We start from the raw sequence: 27,507 nt of genomic DNA, 5'->3' as shown, positions 1-27,507 counted from the left end.
GATTCCCTTTATGTTTTCCTGCGATTCATTCCTCTGCCTAGCCGCTTCTATTCTGATTTGTCTACGCAGTTCTTTCTTGGCTGCCTTTTTAGCCATCACAGTACGGTTGTTCGGTTCGGTTGGTTTCCCTGCTTCTTTCCAGGCATGCAGTACATTTTTGTTGCATTTTTCTGCGTTGGCGATGTCATCGTTTCGCAACCTACACACTCGTTTTCCTCCTGTCTTGCTGTAGGGTGCTGCAATAGCTACTGCTCGTAAGAGCTGTACTAAATTTCTTGACTAGTGTCTCCATACCAAACAGAGATGACAGATTTGCCTCGCTCAGCAGGATGTCTGACGTATCATTTACAAGCGCTTTGTATAAGTCGGCGTCTAGTTTGGACCAGTTTATCTTTTGTGTTTTATCAGGTTTTTTGGGAGACTTCTTGCGCTTCGTAGGAAGAATTGGGATATGCGCATGAATGGGGTAGTGATCAGATGTATCAAGTGCCAGGCTGTCAATCTGACTGACAGTAGGAGCGGTGGAATTCAAGTTACCGAAGAGTATATAGTCAATTGAGGATGAATCCTTACCATTTGGATGGATAAAGGTAGGATCAGTTCTATTTGTTGCCATATTGTTCGAGATTCTGAAGTCTGAGAACAGTTGACCTCTTTTGCTATCAGCTTGAGTTGACATGTCGCAGTTCCAGTCACCTCCTATTTCGAATGAGAGTGCTGATGTATGTTAAGTATTTCGTTGAGCTGGTCAATGCACTCTTCGAATTCGTCGTCACAGCCGGGCTTTCCTCTTGATGGCATGAACACCGAGATAATTAGTGTTGGTTTCGGGGATTTCTCTATTTGTATGCATTGGATCCGTTCCCTGCCATATACAAGAGGAGAGATAAGGTGATCCAGATCTTTAGACCAGATGACTGCTACTCCTCCAAAGCCTCTCGGCTTTTGTATTGATGGAATAGGGTCTAGATCGTCGACTGCTTTTGTCAGTTAGTGGAGTCTCTAATCCCCCCATGGGTCCAAGTCAGTATTCGCACACCTGCCAAAAGAGAGTTGAAATTGCGAAAAGAACATTTCGGATCGAACCTTATTGCTATCAGTTTAGGTTAAACATAACATATTGATAACACTTTCTTTCAAAAACGAAAACAGATCAAACGTTCATATTTTAGTACACGATAAAGAACTTTAAGCTCATCATTACACTAACATTTTGGAGATCATAAATTATAAGGTCAAGAAAAAAATAAATAGATTAAAAAATAAAATTTTAACGACTATAACTTCATGAACTTTCGTAATCTATTTCATACACGCTGAGTGTGTCATGTCAGGGACATTTATTATATGTCTGGACATGTAGATCGTGGTCGGGGCTAACTTTCCCCCAATGTCATGTTATCAGAAAATGTGTCAAGACCTTGCTATGGGTTCAAAATTAGGTTAAAAAAAGTATCAAATCGAGCGATTTCTATCGTATCCACTGAGACGGAAATGTGCACTTTAATTGGTCATCGGATGAAAAGTAGCGTAGAAAATCTAACACTTCTAAAAAAAGTAAAGTTTTTCCTGCCAAAATTCAGAAATCAGACAAAAACGCATTTAAAATGTTTCAGCTCCTTTATCTATAAACATACAGACTTGAGATTTGGCAAACAACAGTATGAAAGAGTGGCTACAAAAGAACTACTTTTCATTGACCTTGACCTTCATTGAAGGTAGACAGAGGTCAAATAATAATAATTAAAAAAAAAAATACAAAGATTTAAAATATAAATATTTCAAATCAGGTTATCTGTAAGGTCGTTCTATTCCTTTTACGCTCAGTACGTGGTGTAGTGCATGGTCGATGCTAACATTTCTCCGTAATATGTTATCAGAAAATATATCAAGGTCAAAAATTTAAAAAAAAATGTTCTTTGAATATGAAAGAACATGGTTCACTGAGAAACAATGTGCAAATTTAATGGTCGTTCAATAAAAAATGCTGCAGAAATTGCACTTTGAAAAATGTTATTTTTCCCGCAAAAATGTGGAGAACTCTGCTAAAAAGGCAAACCGTGTAGCAGAAGTAATAAGAACCTTTAATTCATGGGCAAAACTATGTTTATAAGTCTATACAAATCTCTGGTTCGGCCCCATTTAGAATACTCAACACCTGCATTAATAACATCTACAAAGGACAGTGCTACTCTCGAAAAAGTTCAAATGAAAGCAAGCTAACTAGTTAAATCAATAAAGGATAAACGCTATCAACAACGATTAAAAGAGCTGGGAATCCCATCACTAGAATACCGACGCTTGCGGGCTGACATGGTGGAAGTCTACCGAATGAACAACATAGACACTTGTGATAAGGATAAACTATTCCCGCCAAATAATAACAATACCGGAGGGAACAGTAAAAATTCAGAAGAAGCATTGCAGAACGTTTAGAAGGAAAAATAGTTTCTCACAAAGAGTGGTCAATATCTGGAATGCCTTACCAAATGAAGTGGTGTGTGCCAAAACTTTGAACTCCTTTAAAACCAAAAATAATGAACACTGGAAAGAACTAACCATCAGATTTCAACCCAACTGCTTCTCTTCTGAATATACGGAACTGGAAATTAATAGAGAAGACAACCAAATGGCTCAGAGAGGCTCCCAAGCCTAACAGAAGAGCTCGATGACTAGTAACAAGTAACATGAAATTGACCAGAATTTGATCTGAAGACATTTTGCCTGTGTTGTATTTAATATGACGCCTAATAAAATTTCTGGTAATGAAAAATAGAGAGAAATTTTGGATTCAAAATGAAATAATACATACTTTCTGATTTCAGGAAATTAATTTTTGATTATAAAAAATATCAAATTCTTGATATCAAAAATAATTTCCGAGACATCATAAAAATCTATAAAATTTCCCAAATGGTACCCCTCACACCACAATGAATCAGGAAAACGTTTGACTCACGGCGAAGTCTTCAAGCGTGCGTCGGATACTAACTAATCAGGGAAGTCCCCATTTACGTGTTTGCACAAAAATAAAAAATAAATAGTTAGGGCCTACCTACAAATGGAAATTCTTAATTTCGAGGGGAAATGAAAGTTTGGCTGAGGATACAAAATTCCAAATATTTTAGCTTTGCAGTTTTAGAGTAAACGTTTCGTCTTCATAAAAGAACTTTGTTTGCTTGACTATCCTACACTGAGATAATCAGGATATAGTCTATAAATAGAACAGAGAAGTAGTGGAAAGCAGAGGTAAGATATGTTAGAGGTGTTTTCTTGAGCTTTTGTGGTAAATTATCATGTAATGGTTAACAAATCATGTTTTGTTTTATTCGCATGATCGAAAACATTAACTCATAGTTGTATGGTTTGTTTCGGGCTTTTGAGGTGAACTTAAATTGATTGGAATACTGTATTATAAGGAATATAAATACTCTAAAATTGATAACTGATACTCTTTAGACAGACACTCAAACTATTAACAAATTCTTACAGTCTTATTTGGAGCCTGAGATATGCAGGTACACAGTATATTAGGCCATAGATGTTAGCTAGCACGAGTTTATACTGGTCCTGAGGGCACCTACAGTCTACACCAGACATACATTAATGACCAGTATGTTGTTAGGGTAAAACAAAGATTGATTATGGTCTTTGACTAACGAGCATACTTAACAACTATGGTTGGGCGACAAAAAATGAATAGGAAAGAAAAAAAATGCAACAATCAGCTGACCTCTAAACTCTCATTGACGTGCAAAGTTTACCACATTGTTCAATGCTGATTGTTATGCATAGAAGTTGTGCCCTTTTTATTAGTAAAGGTCGACTCTATAAAGACTAATGCATTGACAATTTAAGGAGTGAGGATGGTTTATTCTTCAATGTTAAAGCAGTTACTTCCATATCATGTATATATATAAGGTACGTGGCACTACTGGAATAATATTTCACAAGAGCAGACTGTCATCCGTCAATTTAAGGTACTGTAGAATGAAAAGCAATGAAAGTTTAAGAAGGATATGAAAAGATGTGCCAAATTTGATCAGAAACAGTACTAAAACAAATGATGATGATGATGATGATATGATGATGATGATGATGGGGTTTGAATCCCTGATCAGACGTGAAAAGGTATGTGGTCACCTGGTCGAACACGTGGGTTTTCCCCAGGTACTCCGGTTTCCTCCCACAGTAAGACCCCTCACATGCTTCCATCTGGGACAACAAGAGTGATCAATGGATATAAGTTAATATAACTTGTTTAGCAATTGTTGTAAAAATAAGTAAAGTTTACATTTTAAATAAGGAAACTACTCTTGAAGAATTGAAAAATGTATCAAGGAAGTTAAAAGTTATAAGGCATCTGGTGTTGTAATGTATACATATTGATTCAGCATATAAAATAACGACCTGATGAAGCCTTAGTTATTTGTGAGTAGTGTAATCTATTATTTAACTGTGAATGACAATCAGGATAATTAAACCTAAAATAAGGATGATCCCACTGATCCAGACAGATTCATCATTTGTCTAGAGAAATTGTTGAATCTTGTCTTGAATAACAGACTCACTATTATTTATTCTACTGAACCCAATAGCCAAGCAGGATACTATCAAGATCATATTTCTACTATTTTTGTGCTTCACAACCTTATTTAATTTGATTTGTCTTATAATAAAAAACTGTATACAACATTCATCTAACTTAGAAAAGCATTTGAAACAGTATGGAGAGCACAAAGCTATAAGTGTTTTTGTATTTTCAAAAAATGTATGGTAATATAAAAATTCAGAAAGTGACAATTTGAATAATTCCCTCCTTTAGTAGGAGTCGGACAGGGCGAGAATCTTTCACCACTTGATTTTTTTTTATCTTCCTCAATGATATTGATGACTAAAAGATTTGAAATGGAAAACATTGAATTCTTTAAACACAATTGAAGGATAATTTTCAGACAGAGCTGAATGTTTTGGTTGACCTTTTCATTCTGCTGACAAATGTTCTTTTGTCTGAATCTGCAAAAAGCCCTTATGTTTTTCGAAAATACATGGAAGCTGGAAGTCAACGTAAAGAAAACAATGATAGTAGTATTTTTTAAGCACAAATCAAACTGTCGTGTATTTAAATTCAAGTCAAATTATTGAAGAGGCAGATAGTTTGGGTGTGATATATAATTGTAGTTTTATTAAAATGTAAATGGATCACTGTGAACAAATTAAAAACCACCAACTGCCAATCGATTTGCAACTGAAATTTTTTTATTTTTCGTTACATGGGTCAAATAGGCTAAAATCTTCTAATGACTTTCTTCTCAATAACCAAGAGGCCCAGGGACTTGAAATTAATAAGCCTGTAGCATACTGGGGTGAAGGGCTACCCAGTTTGTTCAATTGAATGACCTTGGCCTTCATTCAAGGTCACATAGGTCAAATAGGTTAAAAAATTCAAACAACTTCTCAATAACCATGAGGCCCAGGGATTTGATATTAATAAGCCTGTAGCATACTGGGGTGAAGGGATACCAAGTTTGTTTAAATGAATGTCCTTGACCTTCATTCAAGGTCACATAGGTAAAATAGGCTAAATTCTTCAAACAATGTTTAGCAAAGAAACCTGATATTAGACCAATTGTATACTGGAATGATGGACTAGAAAATCTATTGACATATATAAACATAGCCTCACTGTTATTTTGATAAGGTATCAGCATAGTATCTTCAGAAATGACCTAAATCAACTTTAGACTTGTTGTAGAGCCAGATGAGTGATACAGGCCTATTTGGCCTCTTGTTAAGATATATATTAGGTGAGTATATTGCATTTAAGGTTTTAAAGTGTGATTTGGTCACCCCATGAACAGAGTTGAATTATGATGGGCAAATTACTAGCCCAAGGCTTGTATGACTGTAATTTTCACTAGCCCAAGCTGATAATTTGGTAGCCCCAGATGTTGGGCTAGTGGATTTCTACCCCCCTGGTGGTTGTTGCAATAAATTATTAAATGTTAAACATTTTAATGTATTTGAGGGAGCCAGATATTTTAAGCTATTGAAACTTCTGACCATTGATGAGAAAACCAGTCCAGTTTAAAAGCAATTATGAACAATATGTTGAAGCTAGACTAGGTTCCTTGATTCCCCAATACTAATATATTCTGGTCCTCTGGCCTACTGCAGTCTTAGCCCTCTTCCGCTGTCAAGCTATATGGCTATACCGTCATGTATTGGCAGAGTGAAACAAAGGGAAGTAACTGATTGATCAGAATGCATGGCCTATACTGCAGTAAAGCTGGCACGATCTATTAAAGAGATCATCTTTTGTCCTTTAGACACTTTTGCCTCCTAAAGTGCAGGCCGCCATGTAACCTTTAGCGAATGTATCAAATTGGTTCTTAATTTTCTGAGTCGGCTGTCCTTCATTTATTTTTATTTATATCTGGATTCGCATTGTTATGATACATATACAGGCAATTGAAGAGATTATTCCTTAAAGAATTTTGTGTACATGGAATCAATATCAATTCTATCTTAAAAAAAACCCCAACAAAAACTTAGAAATGATGTGGATGCATGAGAGTACGGAAATCTAAGCTTGCTACATGCCTGAAGACATATCCCTCTCATTGTACATCCCTGATTTACTCTACTGTCTGTTTGTTCCTATCTAACATGATGTTTAACACATTTCACCAGCTGCATATCCTGCATTTAGTAGTTGTAAGATCTTTTGTTCAGGGAGATTTTCAAAATGCACCATGAAATTGATTGAATAATTACAAATTGTCTTTTATTATTTTGAACAGATTATAACATCAGAATGACTTTGAAATGGACAAAGGTTTCCAAGCATCATTAGATAAATTTGTGCTGCTTTCCCAGGCTGAGGCAGATTCACTGAAAAGTAGAGCCAAGGGAGCACAAAATCTTAACCTCCATCTTCAAGAAAATGACATTGAACTACGCAGGGAAAGAAAGCGATCAAAAGAGTTGGAGAAACTCCTTCTAGACGCTCATAAACATATTGGAGAATTGACTCTTAAACAGAAACATGGAACTTGTGAAGAGAGACCTGACAAAAATGAGAGTAGTGGACCAGGTATCATCTGTCTCACAGCTTGTTTCGTCTAATCCACTGACATCTGAGTCCAGCCTCCAGATAGATGGAGGTCCTGTTTCCTATAACGGAAGCTTAACCAAGAGCACATCTATTCATCAAGTCATACCTCAGGGTAAGGCACACCAGGTCACATACCCAGAGCCTCGTATATTCAAGTTTGGAAACGAAATAAACTTAAAACCAAGCCTTAAAGAAAACTTGGATTCCAAGATGAAGGGAAATCTGATGGATGAGTCAAGATGTGGCTTTGACACCAAAGATTCTGTTAAAGAGTCTGTAGCTGGAGTCTCAGTTCAGTACTTCAACAATTTAAAAATGGAATTGATAAAAACAAAGAAACAACTACAACGTGTTCTTCAGCAGACCCATACAGATTTAAATCAAGTTGAGGTTTGTAGCAGATCCTTTTTACAGTGTGTTAAATCAGAGTCAATTTTAACCAGTTGTGATTGCCTTATACCATGCATTGTCATATATTTTTAGCATACCATCATCAGATGGTGGGCTACTCAAATCACCCTACGTCCATGGTCTGTCTGTCGTCTGTAAACAATTCTTGTTATAGCCATTTCTCAGAAAGTACAAAAAGGATCATTCTCAAATTTATTGTGTAAGTTTCCCTTGGTCCATAGTTGTGTATATTACATTTTGGGACGGATCGGAAAACAACATGGCTGACAGGCAGCCAAGTGACATTTGAAGTTTGTTATTCTCTGTTATTTTCTGTTGTTATTTTCTGAAAGCACGAGGGGATCTTTCTCAAAACAGCCTACAGATTAGATTTTGACAATTGAAGTTTGTTACCGCTAGTTCTTAAATTTCATATGTAGATTCCCCTTGATCCCTGACAACAACATGGCCAATAGGCAGTCATCTTAGGTTTTGACAATTGAAATTTATTAACCATTTCTTAAAGTACTAGATGGCCATTATGGGTCTTTCTCTAATTTGAATGAAGAAGTTCGCCTTGGTCTCCAGTTGTGCATGCAAGTTTGATTGAAAAACCTTAAATAGATGATAAAGATTATGGCCATTTTGGATTTTGACAATTGCAGTTTGTTCCTGCTATAAAATGTTATATAAAGTTATAAATGAATTGTAGGAGAAGTGAAAGAAGGGAAAAGAAGAGAAAATATCAGTTTTTCATTTGACTGATATGGATCATTCAATGGTGGGTGCCATAATCCCTCTGGGATCTCTTGTATTAAACTTATTCGTAATTCTCATCTGTTGTGTGTCATTCGGCTCACCTCGGCAGATTCTGGTAGCCTACATCTAGATGTAGGCAGCCGGAATCTGCCGAGGTGAGCCGAAAGGTGGTGTGAATCAGAAATATAATTTCGGAGGGATTAACCTTCTAAGGGATAAAGGAAAAGGCCATAATCTGTAGGAATTAACCTTTTGAGGGGTCAGGGTAAGGGTCATAATTAGTAGGGATTTACCCTCCAAAGGATAACGGAATGGCTATAATGAGTAGGGATTTACCTACCACTGCTAATCTTAGTTATTATATATATCTATATATTTGCAGATGCAAAGACACATCCATCAAAAGATGGGAGCTTTAGAAGAGCAGTTTAAAGGTGTGAAAAAAGAAAGAGATATGTTATTGGAGGAGGTGAAAAGTCTCAAAACCAATCTTACCTTTTACAAGACAAAACTTCATCAAAACATAGAGGGAGCAACTATCAACAGCGAGCCAAGTGATTCCTTGTCTTCAGGCTGCCTGTACAACTCCAGAATGTCAGAGATGTCTGACAGTGCTTGTCAGACAAGTCCCTTCCTGAGACCATTGGTGTCCAGTAATAGGAGCAACGGCAATAACTTGAACACTGAAGACAATGTCACTGAAAAACATGTTAGTTTTAGCTTTTTTAATTGAACAATTAGAACTGATGTCCTGTAAATTGAGCAGACTTATTTTATACCCAAATTTTAATAAATTATTGAATTTTGAACTTAACAACCTTTAGCACACTGATGCACCATATACACCATGCTATAGAAATTAATATAAACTACAACCATTAAAGTGTTTGACATAACAAATGATAAAATAAAATATTCTAAAGTTAGTATTGATATCAGTTAAAAGTTGGAAGCATCATCAGGTGGTGATTTTTGTGTCATCTGCAAAAAGCAGGCAACATATAGGTATCACTATGTCGGCAGGCAACATATAGGTATCACTATGTCGGCAGGCAACATATAGGTATCACTATGTCGGCAGGCAACATATAGGTATCACTATGTCGGCAGGCAACATATAGGTATCACTATGTCGGCATCGTTGTCGTCCACACAGGTTTTGATGCAATAATTCAAGTTCCCTTGGGCTGATAAAAAACTCAAAATTCATGCTGGACTTCTTTATCACAAGTGTTTGCTTGGGATTACTTTTCAGGTCCGAAGGTCAAATGTCAAGGTCACTGTTGCTAAAAACAGAAAATTTGTTACTGCGCGATAACTCAAGTTCCCTTGGGCCGATCAAACATAATTTTTTCCTTACCACAAATGCTTGCATGGGATTACTTTTTACTGGTCAAGGGTACTGTTACTACAAATAGAAAATCTGTTTCTTTGCAATAACTCTTGTAATCACCCAACTTTCTGCACAGGAGACACATCTGCTTCCGTGGAATTCATTTTAAAAAGGTAGAAATGGCAGAGGGTGAGGTTAAAATTTGGGGATATCAATGTAAATACTTCTCTTATGTAATGAACATAAGATATATCTGGTAATTAAAAAGCATTTTAAAAGGGTGATGATTCAATCTTGTATGAAATCGCTTAAGGGTCTGGCCACAATTCTGCTAACCTAGACACTGGATGTTAGATTAGATACCATCGAGACAGCCTTCCTGTGATAAAACCTCTGACAAGCTTTGGAGAGATGAAATCATATACAGCAGGTGCATGCTACCCCGATTGATCCTGACCTTGGATTATAGCTTTGAAACAGATGTGGTCAATATCTTGTAAGCATTTGCTTATGTTTGCTTACTGGTCATGGAAAGACAAACAGAGTCTTTCAGATAAGCCCCACTCCTGGACACTCAGTTTTAGCTCTATAACATGGAAACATTCACATCCTGTATACATCCATGTTATGACCTCAACCAGTAAGGTATATATGTGATCTGTCGGCAATCCACTGAGGAATGTAGCTTCCAGGGAACTAAGATAAAGCTGGGAGAGTTTGGGAAGTTATTGGAATAATATAACCCTGAACTGTAGGTCAATTCCATTTGCTATGAAACACACAATTTTAAATTTTTTATGTGTTGAGAATAACCCTCTTTTATTTATAGATGACAGATAAGAGAATGTCACCTGATCCACAACAAGTGATGAAGGACTCTCATAATCAGATACAGAGACTGACAAGACAGCTGGAGGATCAACAGCTCCTTAATGAACAGATCATCAAAGAGAATAAGGTAAACAGTGATGGTCGTTAGAATAAGGTAAACAGTGATGGTCATTAGAATAAGGTAAACAGTGATGATCGTTAGAATAAGGTAAACAGTGATGGTCGTTAGAATAAGGTAAACAGTAACAGTCGTTAGAACAAGGTAAACATTAACAGTCATTAGAACAAGGTAAACAGTAACAGTCATTAGAACAAGGTAAACAGTCGTTAGAAGAGATCAACCAACCAATTGTTTTCCCATAGACCTTAGTGTTAACGTTTTGGATTATTTCATTCAAATTCTTGAATTGAATATGACGATTTTGGTTTATAACAAAAGTTTAGGGTCTGATATAACACCTAATCAAAAAAAAAAGTTGGGTCCTTCAGCTCAAATTTTCTCCAGGGTAGCCATTTTGAAAATAGGTGAATTTCGCAGTAAAAATTCTCAAAAATCTTAAATGTTTACCTGTTTACTATTATTACGTGAACTTTTGGGAAAAAAAACCAATCGGACTTAAGAAATTTATATCAACATTTCTTATTGATAGTTACCTATCAGGCTACATATCTATTTTCTCACTTCATAACATACTGGCCAATCAGTGGCTGCCAGACATTTTATCCTTGGCTCAACGTTCTATACACAGGGGCTGTTTCAAAAATATATTTTTTCAATTGGTTGGTTGTTCCCTAGAACAAGGTAAACAGTCGTTAGAACAAGGTAAACAGTCGTTAGAACAAGGTAAACAGTAACAGTCATTAGAACAAGGTAAACAGTGACAGTTGTTAGAACAAGGTAAACAGTGACAGTCGTTAGAACAAGGTAAACAGTAACAGTCATTAGAACAAGGTAAACAGTAACAGTCGTTAGATCAAGGTAAACATTAATAGTCGTTAGATCAAGGTAAACAGTAACAGTCATTAGAACAAGGTAAACATTAACAGTCGTTAGAACAAGGTAAACAGTAACAGTCGTTAGAACAAGGTAATCAGTAACAGTCGTTAGAACTAGGTAAACAGTAACAGTCATTAGAACAAGGTAAACATTAACAGTCGTTAGAACAAGGTAAACAGTAACAGTCGTTAGAACAAGGTAAACAGTAACAGTCGTTAGAACTAGGTAAACAGTAACAGTCATTAGAACAAGGTAAACATTAACAGTCGTTAGAACAAGGTAAACAGTAACAGTCGTTAGAACAAGGTAAACAGTAACAGTCGTTAGAATAAGGTAATCAGTAACAGTCGTTAGAACAAGGTAAACAGTCGTTAGAACAAGGTAAACAGTAACAGTCGTTAGAACAAGGTAAACAGTGATGGTTGTTAGAACAAGGTAAACAGTGATGGTCGTTAGAATAAGGTAAACAGTGATGGTCGTTAGAATAATGTAAACAGTGATGGTTGTTAGAATAAGGTAAACAGTGATGGTCGTTAGAATAAGGTAAACAGTGATGGTCGTTAGAATAAGGTAAACAGTGATGGTCGTATAGAATAAGGTATTACAGTGATGGTCGTTAGAATAAGGTAAACAGTGATGGTCGTTAGAATAAGGTAAACAGTGATGGTCGTTAGAATAAGGTAAACAGTGATGGTCGTTAGAATAAGGTAAACAGTGATGGTTGTTAGAATAAGGTAAACAGTGATGGTCGTTAGAATAAGGTATTACAGTGATGGTTGTTAGAATAAGGTAAACAGTGACGGTCGTTAGAATAAGGTATTACAGTAACAGTCGTTAGAACAAGATAAACAGTAACAGTTGTTAGAACAAGGTAAACAGTCACAGTCGTTAGAACAAGGTAAACAGTAACAGTCATTAGAACAAGGTAAACATTAACAGTCGTTAGAACAAGGTAAACAGTAACAGTCGTTAGAACAAGGTAATCAGTAACAGTTGTTAGAACTAGGTAAACAGTAACAGTCATTAGAACAAGGTAAACATTAACAGTCGTTAGAACAAGGTAAACAGTAACAGTCGTTAGAACAAGGTAAACAGTAACAGTCGTTAGAACTAGGTAAACAGTAACAGTCATTAGAACAAGGTAAACATTAACAGTCGTTAGAACAAGGTAAACAGTAACAGTCGTTAGAACAAGGTAAACAGTAACAGTCGTTAGAATAAGGTAATCAGTAACAGTCGTTAGAACAAGGTAAACAGTCGTTAGAACAAGGTAAACAGTAACAGTCGTTAGAACAAGGTAAACAGTGATGGTTGTTAGAACAAGGTAAACAGTGATGGTCGTTAGAATAAGGTAAACAGTGATGGTCATTAGAATAATGTAAACAGTGATGGTTGTTAGAATAAGGTAAACAGTGATGGTCGTTAGAATAAGGTAAACAGTGATGGTCGTTAGAATAAGGTAAACAGTGATGGTTGTTAGAATAAGGTATTACAGTGATGGTCGTTAGAATAAGGTAAACAGTGATGGTCGTTAGAATAAGGTAAACAGTGATGGTTGTTAGAATAAGGTAAACAGTGATGGTCGTTAGAATAAGGTAAACAGTGATGGTCGTTAGAATAAGGTAAACAGTGATGGTTGTTAGAATAAGGTAAACAGTGATGGTCGTTAGAATAAGGTATTACAGTGATGGTTGTTAGAATAAGGAAAACAGTGACGGTCGTTAGAATAAGGTATTACAGTAACAGTCGTTAGAACAAGATAAACAGTAACAGTTGTTAGAACAAGGTAAACAGTAACAGTCGTTAGAACATGGTAAACAGTCGTTAGAACAAGGTAAACAGTAACAATCGTTAGAACAAGGTAAACAGTGATGGTTGTTAGAACAAGGTAAACAGTGATGGTCGTTAGAATAAGGTAAACAGTGATGGTCGTTAGAATAATGTAAACAGTGATGGTTGTTAGAACAAGGTAAACAGTGATGGTCGTTAGAATAAGGTAAACAGTGATGGTCGTTAGAATAAGGTAAACAGTGATGGTCGTTAGAATAAGGTATTACAGTGATGGTCGTTAGAATAAGGTAAACAGTGATGGTCGTTAGAATAAGGTAAACAGTGATGGTCGTTAGAATAAGGTAAACAGTGATGGTCGTTAGAATAAGGTAAACAGTGATGGTTGTTAGAATAAGGTAAACAGTGATGGTCGTTAGAATAAGGTATTACAGTGATGGTTGTTAGAATAAGGTAAACAGTGACGGTCGTTAGAATAAGGTATTACAGTAACAGTCGTTAGAACAAGATAAACAGTAACAGTTGTTAGAACAAGGTAAACAGTCACAGTCGTTAGAACAAGGTAAACAGTAACAGTCATTAGAACAAGGTAAACATTAACAGTCGTTAGAACAAGGTAAACAGTAACAGTCGTTAGAACAAGGTAATCAGTAACAGTCGTTAGAACTAGGTAAACAGTAACAGTCATTAGAACAAGGTAAACATTAACAGTCGTTAGAACAAGGTAAACAGTAACAGTCGTTAGAACAAGGTAAACAGTAACAGTCGTTAGAACTAGGTAAACAGTAACAGTCATTAGAACAAGGTAAACATTAACAGTCGTTAGAACAAGGTAAACAGTAACAGTCGTTAGAACAAGGTAAACAGTAACAGTCGTTAGAATAAGGTAATCAGTAACAGTCGTTAGAACAAGGTAAACAGTCGTTAGAACAAGGTAAACAGTAACAGTCGTTAGAACAAGGTAAACAGTGATAGTTGTTAGAACAAGGTAAACAGTGATGGTCGTTAGAATAAGGTAAACAGTGATGGTCATTAGAATAATGTAAACAGTGATGGTTGTTAGAATAAGGTAAACAGTGATGGTCGTTAGAATAAGGTAAACAGTGATGGTCGTTAGAATAAGGTAAACAGTGATGGTCGTTAGAATAAGGTATTACAGTGATGGTCGTTAGAATAAGGTAAACAGTGATGGTCGTTAGAATAAGGTAAACAGTGATGGTTGTTAGAATAAGGTAAACAGTGATGGTCGTTAGAATAAGGTAAACAGTGATGGTCGTTAGAATAAGGTAAACAGTGATGGTTGTTAGAATAAGGTAAACAGTGATGGTCGTTAGAATAAGGTATTACAGTGATGGTTGTTAGAATAAGGTAAACAGTGACGGTCGTTAGAATAAGGTATTACAGTAACAGTCGTTAGAACAAGATAAACAGTAACAGTTGTTAGAACAAGGTAAACAGTAACAGTCGTTAGAACATGGTAAACAGTAACAGTTGTTAGAACAAAGTAAACATTAATAGTCCTTAGAACGAGGTAAACAGTAACCGTCGTTAGAACAAGGTAAACTGTAACAGTCGTTAGAACAAGGTCAACAGTAACAGTCATTAGAACAAGGTAAACAGTGACAGTCGTTAGAACAAGGTAAACAGTAACAGTCGTTAGAACTAGGTAAACAGTAACAGTCATTAGAACAAGGTAAACATTAACAGTCGTTAGAACAAGGTAAACAGTAACAGTCTTTAGAACAAGGTAAACAGTAACAGTTGTTAGAACAAGGTAAACATTAACAGTCGTTAGAACAAGGTAAACAGTAACAGTCGTTAGAACATAGTAAACAGTAACAGTCATTAGAACAAGGTAAACAGAAACAGTCGTTAGAACAAGGTAAACAGTAACAGTCGTTAGATCAAGGTAAACAGTAACAGTCGTTAGAACAAGGTAAACAGTAACAGTCGTTAGAACAAGGTAAACAGTAACAGTCGTTAGAACAAGGTAAACAGTAACAGTCGTTAGAACAAGGTAAACAGTAACAGTCGTTAGAACAAGGTAAACAGTAACAGTCGTTAGAACAAGGTAAACAGTAACAGTCGTTAGAACAAGGTAAACAGTAACAGTCATTAGATCAAGGTAAACAGTAACAGTCGTTAGAACAAAGTAAACAGTAACAGTCGTTAGAACAAGGTAAACAGTTACAGTCGTTAGAACAAGGTAAACAGTAACGGTCGTTAGATCAAGGTAAACAGTAACAGTCGTTAGAACAAGGTAAACAGTCGTTAGAACAAGGTAAACAGTAACAGTCGTTAGAACAAGGTAAACAGTAACAGTCGTTAGAACATGGTAAACAGTCGTTAGAACAAGGTAAACAGTAACAATCGTTAGAACAAGGTAAACAGTGATGGTTGTTAGAACAAGGTAAACAGTGATGGTCGTTAGAATAAGGTAAACAGTGATGGTCGTTAGAATAATGTAAACAGTGATGGTTGTTAGAACAAGGTAAACAGTGATGGTCGTTAGAATAAGGTAAACAGTGATGGTCGTTAGAATAAGGTAAACAGTGATGGTCGTTAGAATAAGGTATTACAGTGATGGTCGTTAGAATAAGGTAAACAGTGATGGTCGTTAGAATAAGGTAAACAGTGATGGTCGTTAGAATAAGGTAAACAGTGATGGTCGTTAGAATAAGGTAAACAGTGATGGTTGTTAGAATAAGGTAAACAGTGATGGTCGTTAGAATAAGGTATTACAGTGATGGTTGTTAGAATAAGGTAAACAGTGACGGTCGTTAGAATAAGGTATTACAGTAACAGTCGTTAGAACAAGATAAACAGTAACAGTTGTTAGAACAAGGTAAACAGTCACAGTCGTTAGAACAAGGTAAACAGTAACAGTCATTAGAACAAGGTAAACATTAACAGTCGTTAGAACAAGGTAAACAGTAACAGTCGTTAGAACAAGGTAATCAGTAACAGTCGTTAGAACTAGGTAAACAGTAACAGTCATTAGAACAAGGTAAACATTAACAGTCGTTAGAACAAGGTAAACAGTAACAGTCGTTAGAACAAGGTAAACAGTAACAGTCGTTAGAACAAGGTAAACAGTAACAGTCATTAGAACAAGGTAAACATTAACAGTCGTTAGAACAAGGTAAACAGTAACAGTCGTTAGAACAAGGTAAACAGTAACAGTCGTTAGAATAAGGTAATCAGTAACAGTCGTTAGAACAAGGTAAACAGTCGTTAGAACAAGGTAAACAGTAACAGTCGTTAGAACAAGGTAAACAGTGATAGTTGTTAGAACAAGGTAAACAGTGATGGTCGTTAGAATAAGGTAAACAGTGATGGTCATTAGAATAATGTAAACAGTGATGGTTGTTAGAATAAGGTAAACAGTGATGGTCGTTAGAATAAGGTAAACAGTGATGGTCGTTAGAATAAGGTAAACAGTGATGGTCGTTAGAATAAGGTATTACAGTGATGGTCGTTAGAATAAGGTAAACAGTGATGGTCGTTAGAATAAGGTAAACAGTGATGGTTGTTAGAATAAGGTAAACAGTGATGGTCGTTAGAATAAGGTAAACAGTGATGGTCGTTAGAATAAGGTAAACAGTGATGGTTGTTAGAATAAGGTAAACAGTGATGGTCGTTAGAATAAGGTATTACAGTGATGGTTGTTAGAATAAGGTAAACAGTGACGGTCGTTAGAATAAGGTATTACAGTAACAGTCGTTAGAACAAGATAAACAGTAACAGTTGTTAGAACAAGGTAAACAGTAACAGTCGTTAGAACATGGTAAACAGTAACAGTTGTTAGAACAAAGTAAACATTAATAGTCCTTAGAACGAGGTAAACAGTAACCGTCGTTAGAACAAGGTAAACTGTAACAGTCGTTAGAACAAGGTCAACAGTAACAGTCATTAGAACAAGGTAAACAGTGACAGTCGTTAGAACAAGGTAAACAGTAACAGTCGTTAGAACTAGGTAAACAGTAACAGTCATTAGAACAAGGTAAACATTAACAGTCGTTAGAACAAGGTAAACAGTAACAGTCTTTAGAACAAGGTAAACAGTAACAGTTGTTAGAACAAGGTAAACATTAACAGTCGTTAGAACAAGGTAAACAGTAACAGTCGTTAGAACATAGTAAACAGTAACAGTCATTAGAACAAGGTAAACAGAAACAGTCGTTAGAACAAGGTAAACAGTAACAGTCGTTAGATCAAGGTAAACAGTAACAGTCGTTAGAACAAGGTAAACAGTAACAGTCGTTAGAACAAGGTAAACAGTAACAGTCGTTAGAACAAGGTAAACAGTAACAGTCGTTAGAACAAGGTAAACAGTAACAGTCGTTAGAACAAGGTAAACAGTAACAGTCGTTAGAACAAGGTAAACAGTAACAGTCGTTAGAACAAGGTAAACAGTAACAGTCATTAGATCAAGGTAAACAGTAACAGTCGTTAGAACAAAGTAAACAGTAACAGTCGTTAGAACAAGGTAAACAGTTACAGTCGTTAGAACAAGGTAAACAGTAACGGTCGTTAGATCAAGGTAAACAGTAACAGTCGTTAGAACAAGGTAAACAGTCGTTAGAACAAGGTAAACAGTAACAGTCGTTAGAACAAGGTAAACATTAATAGTCGTTAGAACAAGGTAAACAGTAACAGTCGTTAGATCAAGGTAAACAGTCACAGTTGTTAGAACAAGGTAAACAGTAACAGTCGTTAGAACAAGGTAAACAGTCGTTAGAACAAGGTAAACAGTAACAATCGTTAGAACAAGGTAAACAGTAACAGTCGTTAGAACAAGGTAAACAGTAACAGTCATTAGATCAAGGTAAACAGTAACAGTCATTAGAACAAAGTAAACAGTAACAGTCGTTAGAACAAGGTAAACAGTTACAGTCGTTAGAACAAGGTAAACAGTAACGGTCGTTAGATCAAGGTAAACAGTAACAGTCGTTAGAACAAGGTAAACAGTCGTTAGAACAAGGTAAACAGTAACAGTCGTTAGAACAAGGTAAACATTAATAGTCGTTAGAACAAGGTAAACAGTAACAGTCGTTAGATCAAGGTAAACAGTAACAGTCGTTAGAACAAGGTAAACAGTAACAGTCGTTAGAAAAAGGTAAACAGTAACAGTCGTTAGAACAAGGTAAACAGTAACAGTCGTTAGAACAAGGTAAACAGTAACAGTCGTTAGAACAAGGTAAACAGTCACAGTTGTTAGAACAAGGTAAACAGTAACAGTCGTTAGAACAAGGTAAACAGTCGTTAGAACAAGGTAAACAGTAACAGTCGTTAGAACAAGGTAAACATTAATAGTCGTTAGAACAAGGTAAACAGTAACAGTCGTTAGATCAAGGTAAACAGTAACAGTCGTTAGAACAAGGTAAACAGTCGTTAGAACAAGGTAAACAGTAACAGTCGTTAGAACAAGGTAAACATTAATAGTCGTTAGAACAAGGTAAACAGTAACAGTCGTTAGATCAAGGTAAACAGTAACAGTCGTTAGAACAAGGTAAACAGTAACAGTCGTTAGAACAAGGTAAACAGTAACAGTCGTTAGAACAAGGTAAACAGTAACAGTCGTTAGAACAAGGTAAACAGTAACAGTCGTTAGAACAAAGTAAACAGTAACAGTCATTAGAACAAGGTAAACAGTAACAGTAATTAGAACAAGGTAAACAGTCACAGTTGTTAGAACAGGGTAAACAGTCGTTAGAACAAGGTAAACAGTAACAGTCGTTAGAACAAGGTAAACAGTAACAGTCGTTAGATCAAGGTAAACAGTAACAGTCGTTAGAACTAGGTAAACAGTAACAGTCGTTAGAACAAAGTAAACAGTAACAGTCGTTAGAACAAGGTAAACAGTAACACTCGTTAGATCAAGGCAAACAGTAACAGTCGTTAGAACAAGGTAAACAGTAACAGTCGTTAGAACAAGGTAAACATTAACAGTCATTAGAACAAGGTAAGCAGTCGTTAGAACAAGGTAAACAGTAACAGTCGTTAGAACAAAGTAAACAGTCACAGTCATTAGAACAAGGTAAACAGTAACAGTCATTAGAACAAGGTAAACAGTAACAGTCGTTAGAACAAGGTAAACAGTAACAGTTGTTAGAACAAGGTAAACAGTAACAGTCGTTAGAACAAGGTAAACAGTGACAGTCGTTAGAACAAGGTAAACAGTAACAGTCGTTAGAACAAGGTAAACAGTAACAGTCATTAGAACAAAGTAAACAGTAACGGTCATTAGAACAAGGTAAACAGTAACAGTCGTTAGAACAAGGTAAACAGTAACAGTCGTTAGATCAAGGTAAACAGTAACAGTCGTTAGAACAAGGTAAACAGTAACAGACGTTAGAACAAGGTAAACAGTAACAGACGTTAGAACAAGGTAAACAGTAACAGTCGTTAGAACAACATAAACAGTAACAGTCGTTAGATCAAGGTAAACAGTAACAGTCGTTAGAACAAGGTAAACAGTAACGGTCGTTAGATCAAGGTAAACAGTAACAGTCGTTAGAACAAGGTAAACAGTAACGGTCGTTAGATCAAGGTAAACAGTAACAGTCGTTAGAACAAGGTAAACAGTAACGGTCGTTATAAAACAAAGATGAACATTAACAATCGTTAGAACATGGTAAACATTAACAGTTGCTAATTCAAGGTCATCAGTAACAGTTGGTAGATCAAGGTAAACAGTAACAGTCGTTAGAACAAGGTCATCAGTAAAGGTTGATTGAACATTAATTGATTTGATACATTTTTTTTATTGTATGAGCAAGATTTTAGGGGAAAATTGTAAATAACCATTCTATATATATATATCTGGTGTTATATTCAGTAAGAAGCATTTTTGTGTACATTAAAGTTAGATTGTAATATACTATTTAGTTATTTTGCACTGTGATCTGATTATTTCAAATTCAGGATATAAAGAAGTCATACCAGCAGCTCCTTAAGAGTGTTCAAGATATGGAGCGGCATCAGGAACAGACAGATCTGAAAACCAAAATAATGCAACTTGAGAAAGAAAATGTGAAAATCAAGAAACTGATCGCTGAATATGAAGAAGACAACAACCAATTTTTATCTATGGTAATCTTCTTAACAAAGTTTGTAAATGTATTGCTCTTGATGGAAACGTTGAACTAGGTAAGGAATATTTCATTGAAGGCCAGTTCCATGGTTTGATATGAATGATTTCTAATCACAAGTGGATTTTATAATTACAAGATAACGTGTACAGTGTTATGTACTGGTAAGATATAACTACAGATAACGTGTACAGTGTTATGTATTGGTAAGATATAACTACAGATAACGTGTACAGTGTTATTTACTGGTAAGATATAACTACAGATAACGTGTACAGTGTTATGTACTGGTAAGATATAACTACAGATAACGTGTACAGTGTTATGTACTGGTAAGATATAACTACAGATAACGTGTACAGTGTTATGTACTGGTAAGATATAACTACAGATAACGTGTACAGTGTTATGTATTGGTAAGATATAACTACAGATAACGTGTACAGTGTTATGTACTGGTAAGATATAACTACAGATAACGTGTACAGTGTTATGTACTGGTAAGATATAACTACAGATAACGTGTACAGTGTTATGTACTGGTAAGATATAACTACAGATAACATGTACAGTACACTGTTTTGTGCTGTAGCAATATTTTTTGGTATACATACTGTCATGTTTTGATGTTTTCAGATTGAAGTTATCCAGAACAACTTATGTAAGGAAAAAGACAGAGCGATGCAGCTTGAGGCCACTCTAAGAGAGGAACAGCGATGTCATGGACTCAGCAAACACAACCTCTACGGCATGTATGGTACCCTTAAAACAAAGGTAAGCCAGGACATAACCTCAAAACTAAGGTATGACAGGGTATTACCTCAAAACTAAGGTATGACAGGGTATTACCTCAAAACTAAGGTATGACAGGGTATTACCTCAAAACTAAGGTATGATAGGACATAACCTCAAAACTGAGGTGTGATAGGACATAACCTCAAAACTAAGGTATGACAGGGTATTACCTCAAAACTAAGGTATGACAGGGTATTACCTCAAAACTAAGGTATGACAGGGCATAACCTCAAAACTAAGGTATGACAGGACATAACCTCAAAACTAAGGTATGACAGGGCATAACCTCAAAACTAAGGTATGACAGGGCATAACCTCAAAACTGAGGTATGACAGGGCATAACCTCAAAACTAAGGTATGACAGGGCATAACCTCAAAACTGAGGTATGATAGGACATAACCTCAAAACTAAGGTATGACAGGGCATAACCTCAAAACTGAGGTATGATAGGACATAACCTCAAAACTAAGGTATGACAGGGCATAACCTTAAAACTAAGGTATGATAGGACATAACCTCAAAACTGAGGTATGATAGGGCATAACCTCAAAACTAAGGTATGACAGGGCATAACCTCAAAACTAAGGTATGACAGGGCATAACCTCAAAACTGAGGTATGATAGGACATAACCTCAAAACTAAGGTATGACAGGACATAACCTCAAAACTGAGGTATGACAGGGTATTACCTCAAAACTAAGGTATGATAGGGCATAACATCAAAACTAAGGTATGACAGGGCATAACATCAAAACTAAGGTATGACAGGGCATAACATCAAAACTAAGGTATGACAGGGCATAACCTCAAAACTGAGGTATGATAGGGTATAACCTTAAAACTAAGGTATGACAGGGCATAACCTCAAAAGAAAGGTATGACAGGGAATAACCTCAAAACTAAGGTATGACAGGGCATAACATCAAAACTAAGGTATGACAGGACATAACCTCAAAACTAAGGTATGACAGTACATAACCTCAAAAGAAAGGTATGATAGGGTATAACCTCAAAACTAAGGTATGACAGTACATAACATCAAAACTAAGGTATGACAGGGCATAACCTCAAAACTAAGGTATGACAGGACATAACCTCAAAACTAAGGTATGACAGGACATAACCTCAAAACTAAGGTATGACAGGGCATAACCTCAAAACTAAGGTATGACAGGACATAACCTCAAAACTAAGGTATGATAGGGCATAACATCAAAACTAAGGTATGACAGGACATAACCTCAAAACTAAGGTATGACAGTACATAACATCAAAACTAAGGTATGACAGGACATAACCTCAAAACTAAGGTATGATAGGGCATAACCTCAAAACTAAGGTATGACAGGGCATCACCTCAAAACTAAGGTATGACAGGACATAGCCTCAAAACTAAGGTATGACAGTACATAACATCAAAACTAAGGTATGATAGGGCATAACCTCAAAACTGAGGTATGACAGGGCATAACATCAAAACTAAGGTATGATAGGGCATAACCTCAAAACTAAGGTATGATAGGGCATAACCTCAAAACTAAGGTATGATAGGGCATAACCTCAAAACTAAGGTATGATAGGGCATAACATCAAAACTAAGGTATGATAGGGCATAACCTCAAAACTAAGGTATGATAGGGCATAACATCAAAACTAAGGTATGATAGGGCATAACCTCAAAACTAAGGTATGACAGGGCATAACATCAAAACTAAGGTATGATAGGGCATAACCTCAAAACTAAGGTATGATAGGGCATAACATCAAAACTAAGGTATGATAGGGCATAACATCAAAACTAAGGTATGACAGGACATAACCTCAAAACTAAGGTATGACAGGGCATAACCTCAAAACTAAGGTATGACAGGACATAACCTCAAAACTAAGGTATGACAGGACATAACCTCAAAACTAAGGTATGACAGGGCATAACCTCAAAACTAAGGTATGACAGGGTATTACCTCAAAACTAAGGTAAGCCAGGGCCTAACATTAAAACTAAGGTATGATCGGATATAACCTCAAAACTGAGGTATGACAGGGCATAACTCATTTTTTTGGGAAAATGGAGAATGTACCAAATGATAATGTAGATAGGTATGTTTGGGAAACCATGAAACATCAGCTGTCTTTTTAAATCGCCCTGCGTCCGTGGTCCGTCCGTCCTTCCATAAACAATTCTTGTTATCGCTATTTCTCAAAAAGTACATAAGGGATCTTTTTCAAATTTCATATGTAGGTACCCCTTGGTGCCTAGTTATGCATAAACCATTTTGAGACTAATCGTAAAACAACATGGCCGACAGGCAGCCATCTTGGATTTTGACAATTGAAATTTGTTATTGCTATTTCTCAGAAAGTACTGAAGGGATCGTTCTCAAATTTCATATGTAGGTTCCCCATGGTGCCTAGTTATGCATATTGCATTTTGAGACCAATCGGAAAACAACATGGCCAACAGGCAGCCATCTTGAATTTTGACAATTGAAGTTTGTTATCGCTATTTCTCAGAAAGTGCCAAAGGGATCTTTCTCAAATTTCATATGTAGGTTGGCCTTGGTGCCTAGTTATGCATATTCTATTTTGAGACCAATCGTAAAACAACATGGCCGACAGGCAGCCATCTTGGATTTTGACAATTGAAGTTTGTTATCGCTATTTCTCAGAAAGTACAGAAGGGATCTTTCTCAAATTTCATATGTAGGTTCCCTTGGTGCCTATTTATGCATATTGCATTTTTTGGATCAGTCGCAAAACAACATGGCCAACAGGCAGCCATCTTGGATTTTGACAATTGAAGTTTGTTATCGCTATTTCTCAGAAAGTACTGAAGGGATCTTTCTCAAATTTCATTTGTAGGTTGGCTTTGGTCCCTAGTTAAGCATATTCCATTTTAGGACCAGTTGGAAAACAACATGGCCGACAGACAGCCATCTTGAATTTTGACAATTTAAGTTTGTTATCGCTGTTTCTCAGAAAGTACCAAAGGGATCTTTCTCAAATTTCATATGTAGGTAGCCCTTGGTCCCTTGTTATGCATATTGCATTTTGGGATCAGTCGGAAAACATGGCCGACAGGCAGACATCTTGGATTTTAACAATTGAAGTTATCGCTATTTCTCAGAAAGTACTGAAGGGATCTTTCTCAAATTTCATATGTAGGTTCCCATTGGTCCGTTGTATTGCATTTTGGGACCAATCTGTCCTGAAAACAACCTGGCCAACAAACAGCCATTATTGCTAAATTTCAAATTTCATATATAGCTAGCTAGGATTCCCTTGTTTGAAAAGTACTGGAGGGATGTTTCTCAATTTGCACAGATTAGTAAAAGGAAGGGAAAAATAAAAAGAGAAGATCAATCTGACATAGAACCTATAAAGATCATTCAATGGTGGGCGCCAAGATCCCTTTGGGATCTCTTGTTATAAACAGTGTTAATATTTGTTTTAAAATCCTGAAAATAAAGTCTTTATTTGAAAGCGAATTAATTAATGTTTTTGTTATGTACAGTATGATCGACTTGCACATCAGAAGAACTTGCTTGAACAAAGGTTGGCTAATTCATCAACTGGAGGTGCCCGACATGTAGTCATGGAATCAGGAGGAAGCCCAGATAGATTAATTACACCACAATCTTCCACAGAGTCGGATCCCACCCTGCCTACTGAAGAAATCCACATTTATGAGAATGTTGCTAGGACATTTGAACCATTACGAAATCCGCCAGTTGACAATAGGCTTCAACATATTCCTGTTTCCTCGGGCGATCCTGATCGGATTGTGTCTGTCCGGGAGCCCGTGGAATCAACACATCCATATGATGATGACCTGTCACAAAACAGATCAAGCACTCCTCAAAGTAATTTGCCAGTCAGTAACCCTTCGCAGTATCTTTGTAAACGATGTTTAAATGAGTTTGATGTGGAAATGGATTTTCTCTGCCATATTGAAAAATGTCTGATTGATTAACATTTATATTAAAACATGCCTGCTTTATTCTGAATAGAATGTGTTTAGCTGATAATCACACATGAACTTTGCAGATTTCACAAACAACCTAAACTTTTATATTTTTCAAGTTAAGTCTGAAAAGTTCTGCTTATCATGTGTGTAAAAAGTTAGTTTGGCTTTAAGGTCACTTGAGACAGACCTATTGAGATCACATTTTGTCCGTGGTGTTTCATAAACAATCAATATTTTTGACTTCTTATTAACCAATGAATGGATTTTTTTATTAAACTAGCCAAAAAGATTCTTTGTGGAAAGTATCTTGCGTTGTTAAAATTATGTCACTTCTCTCCCTAGGGGTTGATATGGGATTTTGAAAAGAGGATCATTTTTTAATTCTTTATCATCGTCTTCTGTTGTTATGGAAACAGCACAGTTAAATGGAATTTGCAGTAGATACCTTAGGAATCAGAATTGTCCAAGCCAAGCCACTGGGGTTGTCCGTTTGATCCTGTGGAGAGGATGCAATTTACTGTTACTGAAGTTCATATACAAAAATCACATCTTTAGCCATCATATGAATTGCCTTTGGAGAGATTTCAAACTTAAGTTTTAATAGAAGAATCTGTTTGGGATGGCAGTTTAATGGTAAATATATACATAAAGGCACTGTTTGGGAATCCCTTCTGGTTGTGTCTTTCAATGTTTTTGATTGGGTAATATTTTTGGGATGTGTTATTCTTAATTACATTACCTGTACACCACTCAACGGTCTATATGGAGTGATAAAACACTGCATGTGCATTTAGAGGCATATAACTAAACTTAGCTATAAAGCTGTTTCTGCATCTTTCTATTCCTTTAGAGTCTGGTATGTAGGAATACATTTTGGCCTCAATAAGACCTCTAAATTATTTCGTATTTGGTGGTATTTTCCAATTGTAGGCATGATGTTGTCAGTAATCCCATTTTTTAATTTGGGTGGTAATTTTTTATTATAGACATGATATAGTCGGGCCATTACTGTGTATATTTATCCGGAGGGTTGGCCACTGGGTGGGCATCTTGATACGAGATATATAGGGGATATTCACTTGTGAAAATATCAATATTCTGTCATATTCTTGAAATATATTTTATATTAACCGGGAAAGTATTCAGTTTTCTTTTTATTGCATTTTATTTACTTAAAAACAAATTTAAAAACATCAAAAATTAAAAGTGTCAAAAAGTGTGGGAATTAACACAATTCATGATGTCATCTCTTTGTGACGTTACTCCACGTCAACTTGACGGCGCCATATTGAAAGGACTGATTAAAGCAATTAAAGCGTTTTCTGCTGTTATCGCAGAATCTGCATGAATAGCTTACGTCAAGTGAGTATTTTGTCAAAAACTAGTCTGAATACTTCAGAAATACAGCAAAATAACCAATTTAACTATCTTCGCTTCGACTGGAAATATCGGCAAGTATCAATGAGGTGAATACCAAGGTTTACTCTGATTGGTCAAAAACGAAAAACTTCTATTTTCACTCTACAATCTTATATTTTCACTGCTCATCGCTGCGGTGAAAATATAAGTTTATTAGTTTGATAAATTTCCAAATTTCACTGGCAAAAATGCAATAAAAAGGTCTCTCGCATGGTTTAAGTACATTAGCATTGTGTGTATATACTTTGTCATCATGTTTCATCTTTAAATCACTATTGCAGTATGTACATAATAAAAACTGGAACTTTATCAGCTGCGTTGTCCTTCATTGATTTGTAGCCAGCGATACAATTCAAGACAGAACTATAGAGTTGTCAGACTAAAATTACTATACAAGGTTACACTGATGTCAGATGCCAGAACTATTACACTCTGATACAACTTCATTTCAGCATGCTACTGACCAAATATCATGACCCTGGGCTTCTTGGATGTAAAGAAGATGTTTAAGACATTTGATCTTTGACCTTGGCGTTAGTTGTAAAAGATCTTACGTTTTGTCCTAGATAACCAAGTGTAGGGGGGATTTGTCTGGGTTCTATCTCAACATCAAAGAACATGAGGCCCAGAGGGCCTGTATCACTCATCTGGATATGGCAGTAAATATGGGGAAACACTACATTTCTACAGATGAAGGCTTTTTAAAGAATTTGCTTAATTTCCCTTATAGGGTCCCAACCCAGGTCCCTGGAAGATCAGACCTACTATTTATACAAAATTGGTTCCCCTTGGTGCTCCACACAAAATAAGGACCAAGTCCTTTCATTCCCACAAAGGATTTTAACCTATTAGGTGAATGTGTTTGTTTGGCTCCTCATTTCAGGCCTACCATTTTCACAAGTTGATTTTTCTTCACTCAAGGATACTACACACCAAACTTGGTTGAAATCTGCTCAGTGGTTCATGACTAGTAGTGTTAAGTTGACAGACAATGAACAACAGATGCTGCGACAT

General features: G+C 36.1%; 1 protein-coding gene across 1 annotated transcript; it reads left to right on the top strand.

The window, feature by feature from the left end:
* The first annotated feature begins 3,036 nt into the window (after positions 1-3,036).
* LOC117323472 (centrosomal protein of 55 kDa-like) lies at positions 3,037-26,802 on the top strand. The gene is made up of 7 exons (XM_033878722.1): positions 3,037-3,249; positions 6,804-7,507; positions 8,649-8,975; positions 10,429-10,557; positions 20,143-20,310; positions 20,946-21,083; positions 24,622-26,802. Exons 2-7 carry the CDS (start codon positions 7,049-7,051, stop codon positions 25,078-25,080), a joined length of 1,680 nt encoding a protein of 559 aa, XP_033734613.1. The 5' UTR covers positions 3,037-3,249; positions 6,804-7,048; the 3' UTR covers positions 25,081-26,802.
* The last annotated feature ends 705 nt before the right edge of the window (positions 26,803-27,507 follow it).

The sequence above is a fragment of the Pecten maximus genome, chromosome 1, assembly GCF_902652985.1.
Source record: "Pecten maximus chromosome 1, xPecMax1.1, whole genome shotgun sequence".
Classification (NCBI taxonomy): Eukaryota; Metazoa; Mollusca; class Bivalvia; order Pectinida; family Pectinidae; genus Pecten; species Pecten maximus.
The sequence above is the reverse complement of the archived record's forward strand: the minus strand, read 5'-3'. Positions and strand labels throughout refer to the sequence as shown.